Source organism: Odontomachus brunneus, unplaced genomic scaffold (genome assembly GCF_010583005.1).
Source record: "Odontomachus brunneus isolate Ranch 3 - 2012 unplaced genomic scaffold, Obru_v1 Obru_scaffold_088, whole genome shotgun sequence".
Taxonomy (NCBI): Eukaryota; Metazoa; Arthropoda; class Insecta; order Hymenoptera; family Formicidae; genus Odontomachus; species Odontomachus brunneus.
This window is the reverse complement of record NW_022639538.1, coordinates 1080007-1091810: the sequence shown is the minus strand read 5'-3', so window position 1 is coordinate 1091810 and position 11804 is coordinate 1080007. Positions and strand designations below refer to the sequence as shown.

Here is an 11804-nt window from a genome sequence, read left to right as displayed (position 1 = left end):
TGTGTGTGTGTGTGTGTGTGTGTGTGTGTGTGTGTGTGTGTGTGTGTATGTGTCTCTCGTACATAACGTTCCGTAATTCCGCATAATATAATATACGTGTTCGCCGTGTCGGTGCTGGCAACACAATTGCTCCGCCATCCGTTCGAAATGGAACCACTGCCGGGGAAAGGCAGAAGCGTAGGAGGAAGCGAGGAGAAAGGTGGTGGAGGTGGTGGTGGCGAAACAGGAGGAGGAGGAGGAAATGCACGGCAGGTTCGCGCGCGTCCCAGGTGATCTCACGTGCGTGAAGCCAGTCGGTTGGTCGAACGACAGGGAGAACTATGCGCCGCCGGGTGCTTTTCGACTCGATGGCCAGAGCCCGGGCCCAGTTAATTGACCAAACGCGATGCAGGACAAAGCAGCCACGACCGGAACCGCGACATTGTTCGCGAACTGTTCGCGCTCCGCCTGACCGTGTCCGGCAGCGATCGTTAGTCTTGCTCGGCGTTTAATCGAACGCGACTGTGCTGAACTCGACTCCTCTCCTCTCCCCCCTCTCTCCCTCCCTCCTTTTTAATGAGACCTGACGTTTGTAACCATGATACATGTAGTCACACAGCGCGTCACACATGTTTCACCTTACGTTTCATTCTCTGTCTGAATCTTGCGTTGTTATTTTCAGTTTTTTCTTTGCGTCTATTTTTGTGATATTTTCTTCTATTGCGTCTATTTTTATGATATTTTTTCTTTGCGTCTATTTTTATGATATTTCACTCGCTTTTGCACGTCACTTATATTTCTGTAAACCCGTAATTCTTTAATTTAGCTAAGCATATGTTGTCAGAGGGTTTATCCTAGGACTAATAAAGGTTTTCATCAATTCTCTCTCTCTCTCTCTCTCTCTCTCTCTCTCTCTCTCTCTCTCTCTCTCTTTCTTCCTCTCCGTCATTGAGCAGAGAGCTGTCGTCGTACTTCGATTAAACGATATTACGTTGGAGTTGCCAACTCGCGACCACGATTCGCGAAACAGCGTCGCTCGTAATGAAATAAGGAATCCCCGACGATCGACGTCGCCTCGGACGTCGCGGCCGATTCGCCTCGAGAGAATTCAATTTCGGCACCGCCCTCTGAAATTCTCAGCGAAAACGGGATGACAATTCCACTCCTTCTTCCTCCCGTTTTCTCCATCGCGTTTTGTTGACGCGACTCGAGAGTAACGCAATAGTTGCCCTTTCCGGTCTCGTTGGAATCATCGCGATTTTTCGGCCGTCGATTTGGCGCGAACGCGGTATCGTTTTCCGGAACGAAAAACAAAGGGGAATAAATAAATAAAACAAACATACACACGCGGATCGCGGGAAATGTACCATTTCCTGTTAGCCCAGTGTTTCAGTCACGGAATCTCTCTGCGAACGCTGGAGGCACCGGCTAGACATTATTTGCGCATTTTGGCAACTGCGCGCGAGTTTAACTCCGCGGCGGCAAACTCGCCTCGATTTACGGTAATTCCAGTTACATCTCTATCGCGCCGGAGCATCATCATCATCATCATCATTGCAAACGCGACGAGAGCAATCGTGCGCGGGATAACTCGAGAACACGGGGATTGTTTAACCGTTAAATATATCGGAGGGGCTTCAATTCCAAAGCTTCCCCGAACTGATAATTCGACTTGTTCGCGTGCGTCGCGCGCTCTCCTCTCCTATCGCGTTCTCTCTGCCGGCTGGTTCGCGACAAGTCAACCGGAATCGCAACTCTGCGCCTTGTTCGTAGGCGAGAATGCACACGAATGAGCGCGACAAGCCGCGGCTGAACCTAGGAAGAGAAAGGAAGTCAGAGGAAGAGACAGAGAACGGGAGGTCCATTTGACCGCCGTCATTGCCGATGATGAATCGCACGGGCTTTACACATGCTACTTTCGCCGCGCATTTGTTATGCATAAGATATCGCGCGCGCGTGCGCGACGCCAAAGCGCTTTCGCATTCGGAGTCGCGCGGCCTAGCGCAAAATCAATTATCATCATCGCGCGTACTGTCGCCCGGCGACCTTTCCTGATATTTATCTAGCATTAACGCGATCATCGTTATCGTTGCGACGAGCAACGCGTTACGTACGCGAGGATCGTAAATCACGGCGGCCCGCACCATCTCTGCTCGCGGCGTCTCCGATGCTAATGAATCGAGGAGACGATGAAAACGCATTGTGCTTCGAGTCTGCTCGCATTGCCGATGAGCAAAAGAGAAAGAGAAAGAGAGAGAGAGAAATGAAGGGAGAAGAAAGAGAGAAAAAGGTAGCATATGAGTTTCAAGTGAATTAATCCGGAAACAGAGACGAGGACAACGCGTCAGTTCGGAACTCTTTTTCGACGTCGCGCTCCGACACTGAAATCCGCGATTCAAGCGATTCTTCGCTTTGAACTGATGTTGCAAATGTCACGGGAAATTTATCTGAGAATATTTCATGAGATCGTTCGTACGGCAGCACAGTGCACGTTGTGCGCCAACGCGCGCCACCTCAAAACGCCGCTGCTTCAGACTTTGCTCTAAAAAGAGAGGCGAATAATGGAAATAATTTTTTGAAAAATAGGTTGGAAAAACCTGCAAAAAGAAAACTCTCGCATGTTTCATCGAAAAATTCTTTTTTTCCGCTACATAATCGATGGACGAATTTATCGTGCGCTCTAGAGGAGAATTTATGCGCGGGTAAGAAAAGAATAATGAATATAATATTAATGCGATGAGAGAGAGAGAGAGAGAGAGAGAGAGAGAGAGAGAGAGAGAGAGAAGTGTAGTAATTAAATTTTAGCAGCCAGAGACGGTTTTTTCATGACCAGATAAAATAGTGACACCGATTCAGGGACGCGCATTTAATTCTAAATATTTTTTTTGTAGTTTTTATCTTTAAATATGAATATTTAAATATCAGAACAATCCCACAAAGCAGGTTTTTTTATTTTTTAAAAATACAATACTTTAACGCCGGTTTCGAACGGCTAATATAGAAAGATGTTGGCAAAGATATTCTTGCTGGTTTTGCGGGTTGCCTAGCAAGAGGAGACGAGTATTTCGATTGAAAAAAATTTCGAGTTCCGTGGGAGATCAAACCCGAACCTCCGGCGCAGTATAGGCCAGTGCGCTGCCTTCTCTACACCTACCGCTCTCGCACTCGAATATTCGTGATACTCGTGGAAAGCGTTTTCACGTGCGAGATCGTTGTTGTACTCCGGCAGCCTGGAGGTCACGATCGGGCGTATGACGGATAAAAAAAGTTCGTTGAGAATTCAAGAAGCGCCCGTAGGGATACAAGTCCGTGATCGTTTTCAGAAGAGTCCGCCCATCGGTCGTCGTTTGGGATGTGCCTCACGTGGCGGCAAATCGCGCGCCCGTCGCGCACATAGAATCGGAGCCGAGGCTGACGCGAGAAAGCGCAATTAATAATTCGTAGGACGGGGAAAGTTGAAGCCGAGGATACGCGGGGCCGCGGCGGCTATCTTCCTCTGACAATGGCGGTGGCGGAATAGTAGTAGTAACGCGACGAAATGAATAGCGGTTAGAGTCGCGAAGCGGGCCACAGGGACGAGAGAGGCCGGATCGTTAGGAGTCTTACGCAAGTTAAGTCCGTTTCAGCTTCGCGCAATTCAGCCTCGTGACGTCCGCTTCTCTCCAATTAGATCGCGCCACGTCGATTACGTCCGCTAACGAGGGATTAAATTTAAAAGCGCGTATATAGCTTTGCAGCTCACGGGGATGATGACGACGAAATTACTGTTCCTGGAACTAACCCATTTGGAAATTGTCCGGATTCCATGGGCCTCATTAATTCGATTACGCGATAAATCGTCTCCGGCGCGGGGCCACAATTGCCGTTTTTCAGGGATTAGTCCGTGTGTGTTTGTGAAAAGAAGAAAGAATAGAAAAGAATGGCCGTTCCCGAGAACTATAACGTAGTCTACTGTAATATCGAACGACGACGACGCGAGAAATTTATACGAGAACATTTCCTGGGTACAGTCTTGGTCAAAACATGGCGCGCGAGCGCTGCCGCCACTCCGAGAAACGTCATCATTCGAGGATCTGCACCTCTATGCGATAATTTGGCCGAGTGAATACTTCCATTGCATCAGTGAATAAATATATAGAGCCGTGCTTTCGTCAAAAGTATGGAATGAGCACGAGATGTGTCAGATGTCAAAATTTTTAGTCGGTCTGGTGGCCGTTCTATTTCACTACACGTGAGGAGCAACCTTTAATCCATTTCCCGTGAACTGATACTGCAACATCACGCCGAGAGATTTAGCTGAGAACATTTCCTGGACGTTGCTTCGACGATAACACAGTGACGTACGATGTGCTCCAACGTGAGCGCTCGTGTCACTCCGTCATCGTTCGAACATTTGTACTTTTATTCGGTTATTCAGCTGTACCAAAATGTTCTTTGTCATCGGAACGGACGTGTAAAACAGCGCTTTCATCGAAAGTAGCAAATACGCGGAGCATAAAATCGTCGGTCGTCCAAATGCGCCCACTCGTGTTTCTCGACACGCGATCGCTCGAGCACGTTGGGCAGAAACTCGATTAATTCAACTGCGATTTCCGCGCGCGCATCTCGTGTTCCTCGATAAAATTAACCATTACTCGCGAGTTAACGCAGAAATTTCTACTCACGTGATTACTACTTTCATTCGTACCTTCATATTATTGATATTATTAATGCTATTGATATTTTAACTGCATATCGTCTTATAATTTTTATATTTAATCGTATTATAATTTAATTACATTGCCATTAATATTTTAACTATATTGTCTCGCGAGTTACTCCGCCACGGGTACGTTGGATACCGACATAACACAGCTTTTGGATTTTGCGTTCTTCTATCTGTTTGTACACTGAGAAAAAAATATGTAAACAATACAAAAAATATTACAATACATAAAGTATTTATTCGTATGCAAAGACGTTTTTTCCTTGCCGTGGAACTCGCCTTAGTTGCATTCTTTTTATGAGGAGTATCACGAATATTCGAGTGCAAGCGATATAGTATAGACAGTACGCTGATCTATACTGTCCTAGATTCGATTCCTGACAGAACAGAAAATTTTTTTCATATTTTTTCTTCTTGGTAAGCAACCCGCAAAACCAGCAACAGTATTTTTGTTAAAAATAAAAAAAATATCTATCTAAATTCTTTTATTTGAACAGAATAAACAAGTGTTTTTACGAAAAGATAAGATTTTCAGAAAATCTATATTTTTTTGTTTGAGAATATCTCGTAGTAGAGTACAAGTGAATATGTTATTACATATTATAGCACTCAACAAATAGATACTCTTTGTCCCTTAATATTTCTTCTCTCAGCGTATAGAATCGCGAATGTTTATTCGCCGTGGAAGTACAGATGTCAATGTATAGCGGAATACATCATGTTATATAAAAACAGAAAAATTTTGCAAATAGAAATGTCTTTAAATTTGTTGTACAATAGCGAATACTCTGCCATTCATTAATATTTGTATTTTCACTCTGCATGATTTGCAATTCTATAATATAATCGAATAGAAGAACAGTGCAAAATATGTCAGGCATTATGTCGCTAACTGGCGTCCTCTTAAGTTCCGAAGTCCGCGGTGAGATGTCAGAAAGCCCACCCATCCCGCAGTCCCGCGGTGCAAACATCGGGCCGTCGCGACGACAGGGGGGAAACAATTCTTTATCCCGCGAGCGAATAACCCTTGCCGTCCGTCGCGCGCGCGTTCTGTTATGAATTACAAGGTACCGGCTACCTTCGTGGAATTCACTCTCGTCGCCGATGTGGCGAACGTCTCTCTTCGCCATTCATACGTGTGCGGAATCATTGACTGCGCGACCACGCTACGTGACGCGACGGCGTCGATGACAAGACGAGGGAGTAAGGAGGTGCAGGATATGCGGCACAAGGAGGAGAGTTCGGTTCTCCTCCAGTGGCGGAGGTGTTACGGGATTTCGAAAGAACGCGCGCTCGTGCAGGGCCACTTCGAAAAGACGCGACGCGCAATTTCGCATTCTGTCACAGACGACGGGAACATTCGAAAAAGCACCAACTGCTCTGCTCTCCTCTCTCTCTCTCTCTCTCTGTCGTTCTCTCAATGTCTCTCTAACAGACTCTCGCTTGCGGTTTCGGTACACCGGCTAGAGAACGACCAATCACGTGGCCGGCGCGGCACGACTTGGCGCCGCGGGACGTATTACATCGTGTTCGTGTGGAAGAGGCAGGACAGTGGCCCTACGAGGACATTCTGATCCCACTTTTATACGGAATGTCTCTCGCACAGCGTGAGAATCGCACGGGAGGACACATTTCCCACGAAAAGTGTCGGGTGTTTTCTCCGTTTATGGTTCTATTAAAACCGCTTGCGCCGCTCAAAGTGGATAATTCCGTTTTATAACTCGTTATTACTTCGTCGATAACTGAGGTAGACGCATAAAAGACACATGTCGCCTTTTTTTCTAGATATCAAATAATTTTTTTTTAACCTGTTTCAATCTATTTCAACACTAAATCTAAACTTATCTAAAAAAATATGTAAAAGATAAAAAATATTTATTCGATGGATAATTAATAACATGTAATATTACTTAAATATTTCTAAATTGTCTTATCTAAAAGAAATAATTACTTTCATGAAAATCTAAGATTTTAAGGAAATGTATATTTTCTTATTTAAGCAATATTTTGTATTATAGTGTAAGTAAATGTTGTTCGCACTGAATAAATATTTTTTTTATTTTTTAGATATTTTTTCTCTTAATGTAGGAAAATTGATTTGTTTCATCTCTTATTCGAAAACTACCTGTGAAAAAGTATTTTTCTCATTTCTTTCCACATAGAAAAAAGAAATATTTTATCGCATCTCTTCTTCCCCTCATTTTTATCTCGTTCTGTTTCATATAACTTACTTATAAGATATAATTAAATGTGTAAGAAAATTGAAAGTTTCTAAAAAAAGAAAGAATGTACAGAAAGAATGTCAATAGGAAGTCAAGGAAAGAAGGTGCAGTATGGAATAATATTCTCGATTCTGTATCCTCAGCAATTGGATCATCATCAGTTAAAGCTTTCTATGCAATCAGTGGAATTTGTAGCGACAGCCGATGTACCAAGCGACAGTCAATTAGAATTTGTAATACTCACAATGGCCTGTTGATCGACTCCGTTCGGAGGTGGCGGCGGACTGAAGCTGGCCGCGGTCGGCGCGCCAGAGGCGGAGGGATGCGGTGCGCCCGCCGTGGGTGGAACTTGAGGTCCGCTAGGTGGTGGCTGTTGGGGTGCACCGGCGCTTTCCTCCTTCACCTGCACCGGCGGCGGTGGCTTCACGTCACCGGCCGCTCCTGCCGCCCCCACAACGCCCGCGACCCCGTTCACCGGCGGCGGGAAGACACCCGCACCGTAGGGCGCAGCCATCCCCGTCTGCACCATGTGCTGAAATGAGAGAATACGATTCCACGTGATTTTCACCTCGAGTGTTCCCGGACTTTATCTAGCTGTGAGCAGATATCTCGTCGGAGCGACGGTCGATGAAACGCAGTAGAAATTTCCCAAGCTTTTCTTAGATGCAGCATAGATTCCGACTAGAGTGCCCAAAATTAGATGTCTCACTATGATACCAATTGGGGATCTTATTCTTGTCGCAGACCTGGCTTCCCTATTTAGAATCGAAGCAGAAATGCTATAGAAACTCGCGCTTTTTTCTCAGTCGGTAATGTCAGTATACTTTTATGATATCAAATCTCGGAATACCATTTTTATATTTAATAATAGAATATAATAGATTTGTATTTAATAGAATAAAGTATCAAAACATGAAATATTTTTAAGATATTTTGAATATTTTACTGGATAATGAAGTTAATTGAAATGTCAACATGTTTTATGCAATTCTCATGGAAAATGAAGATCAGAAAAAATATTGGGTAAACTTTGTGTTTCCTCACTCAGAACTGCATGCTTAAATTTACTATAATTCTAATCAGAATCGGGATCTCAATTAGTTCCCGAGAAATTTTTTATATAGGTCATAGAATATGCAGGATATTCCGCGCAAATTCCTTTCTCTTGTCGTGGTATTGAAGGATCGCAAAAAGAGAGATACGCGATTTTGACGAGTACTCTTGTTAATTATAGTATAGCAGCGCGATTACGAATGAATCGCAGACTGTCAGTTGAAGGACGAGAATTGCGATGTAGATCTCCAAAAGCCGAATACCCCACTTGGAGTTTTACTGAGTCTTATTACACACTATATAAATATTAAATATGTAAATTGTTAGAGATTACTCGAGACCGTTGCATCGGTCAAAGCACTAATTAATTGACAAAATTCGGAGACTCGTTTGCGGTTCGCTGGCACACGGTGGAATTTTTGTATGAAGCAGCGTATGTGTCTTCACTTCCTCCGTCTTTCTCTCTTTGTGGTTCTACGAGGATTCAAGTAAGAGAGATGGAAAACAGGAAATTAATATGGCGTAGTGAACTCCATTAACCTTCATCAACATTTGCACTTCTCTCTTTCTCTCTCGCTTTCTCTTATCCGCTCGCACGAGACGAGAAGGACACACATTTTTACTGTCGCATCAACGTGCGCTTCGGTTTTTCCGACCTCCAAACAGTCTCCGGGCCGGTCTCTCCGGGGTCGTTAGAAACGAGGGATAATGGACGCGAAAATGGCGTTGCCAATTTTTCGTGGTGGCGTACCATTCGCCGTGACCGCGGGCAATCGCGCTACAAGAAAGATTTCTGGCAGCGTTCCATCGAAATGTCGTTGGTTGGATAATACCTCGGCGCGCGATCCTGCAACGGCAGCTGAAGATGAGACTTTTCATTTACGGCAGGAACGAACAGGAAACTAAACTTTCGAAAGCCGAGGGCGCCTTACTTCTAAAAGACTTGCTCGTTCTCTTCCGTAAAAATCGACGAACGTCAAGAACGAACGCGAATAGACCAAAGGAGTCTATTTATGAAAATTTCACAGGCATCGTTTCGACGAAAGTATGACGGCGCACGCGATGTGTCCAAACGTAAGCACCGCCGAGAAACGTCATCGCTCGGGCAGCATTTCCACGCGATAAATCAGTTGAATTAATATATTTGTTATTAGTCGAGTATAAAGCCTGACCTACAATGTGTTCTTTCGCTTTATCCCTTTCTGACTCAAACTAGAAAAAGACGCACACACTTTCACTAAAATTAATGAATATGCGGAATATACCGAGTATCCAAATGTTTCACGCGACTGTTTTGTTTTACATTTCAAGCAATACATCCATATCCATCTCTCGTGAACTGAACGCAATGTTACGCTGAGAAATCAGACTGAGAAAATTTCCTAAGCACGGAAATCTGGACCACTCTGACGTGAGTGCCTTTGGTCCATCCTAAGACGTCATCACATATCCGAGAATTAATTGGACGTTCAATTTCAACGAATGAAGACGCAAAAATTCGACATTAATCGATAATAACCCGCATCGAGAAAATCGATCACCGCAAACCGGTGGAATAATATAGATTAATCGCGATTTGACGACGCTCTCTGCTTCACTCTACGGCGTGACGTAGAAGTTTAAATGAAGAAGGACAATTTGATGGAACGAGTGAGACGGTGGATCCGCGAGCGACGGCGAACGATTTACCATGGACAGCGGAGGGTAACTATAATTTATGGTTCGCCCCCGGGCCGTGTGCCATCCACAATCTCGCGCGAGGCAGGTTACAGATGGTTTGTCCAGTTCTCCCTTCTTCCCAGATTATTTCTGGGACGCCCCTTCGACGTAGCTCGCTCCGTGGCCGGGCGGGGCGAACTCGGCGAGGGTTATTTGTTATTCCCACCTTGAACATTTTTCTGAAAACTCGATTTAGACCGGATTTCGCCGATACCGCGTGCGCGTGTGCGAGCGAACGTAGATGAGGTCTCACGACGTTGCTCTTTGTTAAGTCTGAGAAATGAAGGGATCTCGGTCTCTCAGCAATTACGGGAAATCCGACGAAGCGTCCGTCGAAAAGACAATTTCTGCCACGGTTGATTGCGATACGTACTCCTGCCCGAACGACCGATTAATTAAAATGTTTTACATGAGCCTTTAAACAGCGGGAGTGTCAGGCAAGTCAGCGTGTCAAACTTGGAAATTAATTTCCAGAATGGACAAGAGCAATAAGTGCGAAACTACAAAAATTGATTAGTCAACAGTTATACTGCGAGAGAGAAAAGATGTCTATAAAATAAAAAAAAAAGGAGATTTACTCGGTGAGTACTGGCGACAATTTCGGCGACTCAATCCTTTACTTTGCGATGTTGCTTTCGAGCAACATCCCCGAGTAAAGGGTTGCACTTAATAGATAGATAGATTCGAATTCAATTTTTAATATTGGAAAAATAACAGTATAAAGGAATTGATTAATTAATTTATTGATTGCCAGGAGGATCTCATTAGCTATACTATATTACCGCGTCTTATTAATTTCCATACAAAACCGCAATAACCAACCGTATATAACAAATTAAATAAATAACGAATTAAATAGGTAGCAAGTGAAACGAGCTAAAACGAATGCATGCGGCATGAATTGTGCTTGTACAATCGTCCCTTTGTTTATTCGAAGTTCAGTTGAGCTTCCAAAAATAATCAATAGAAGTCAGAGCGCGGAAATCAACGTGACAACAGAGTCGAAGTTTATATAAAAATATCGAAAACAACGGATTTAAAAATGGAGTTGACACGATTTTTCGTCCCGAGATGTTGCTACAAACCGCTCGCGCGTGATGGGAAATACCACGCGGAATCAACGATCATCGAATCGTCTTCGAATGCCTCTCTCTTATTCGTGATCCGACGGGATAAAATATTATCCCGTCGGATAATATATATCGAACACGCCGAATTCCTCCGTCGTAATTCAATTCACGGCGAAAATATTCAATCGCGCCGATACACACGCGAAATCCAATCGTACCTTCAAATTCCGTAGCACGAAGCCAATTTTTGTCCGTCGGGATTCGATTATATAGGACACACGGGGCGAATAAAATTCTAATAAAACCGCGAGGGGCGCCGCCGTTACACCGCTCGCCGCTCTCTCGCCCTGTCCCTCTCGGAAGTCCGATCACGATCGCCGACTAACAAGGGTGATCCCGGCGATGTGAAGAGGCGCGAACGGAAAGAGCGCGAGCGCGACAGCGGCTGGAAAAAGGACCGGGAAATAATCCAAGAGGGAGTGAAACAGCATTTTCTCGCATTTTTGCTCGGGGGACGGTCTATGAAAAGACACGTGGAGCCAACGACCACCACGTGGAGGAAGAGGATTCCCTCTTAGTGCAAGAGCGAGCTCGACGTAACTTCGAACTGGAGATGAGAGGAGAGAGGAAGAGGGAAGACAGGAGCGCAGAGAGAGAGAGAGAGAGAGAGAGAGAGAGAGAGAACGACGGAAGTCGCTTCTGGCTCTATAGGAGTAGCAGCAGCAGTTTCCTCTTCGACTGCTCGCTATTCCGTGAGCGTGGCTTAATCAACGAAAGGGACAGGGCTGAGGGAAGGCGAGCGTACACAGCGGAGAACGTGATCCCGGAGCGACCTAATTTTCCCGCGCGGGAAATATATCTTCGGGTCGACTGACGTACGCGCGCGCGGCTTCCTTGCCGATCGTGAAGATGGAGGATCGCTGATTCGGATTAAAAACATGTTAATTTCGCTGGCGAAAAAGAGATAAAAGAAGGGAGAATGAGTGAGTGAGTGAGTGAATGAGTGAGTGAGAGTGAGAGAGAGAGAGAGAGAGAGAGAGAGAGAGAGAGAGAGAG

General features: G+C 44.9%; 1 protein-coding gene across 1 annotated transcript in view; it reads right to left on the bottom strand.

Moving 5' to 3' along the window:
- Positions 1-11804, bottom strand: part of LOC116848061 (RNA binding protein fox-1 homolog 2-like) — a gene marked incomplete at its 5' end in the record, with an annotated part of 462314 nt that overhangs the window by 153409 nt on the left and 297101 nt on the right. The window contains one exon of the mRNA XM_032823807.1: positions 7151-7438. Coding sequence (XP_032679698.1) covers positions 7151-7438 — 288 coding nt within the window. The remainder of the gene's footprint in view (positions 1-7150; positions 7439-11804) is intronic.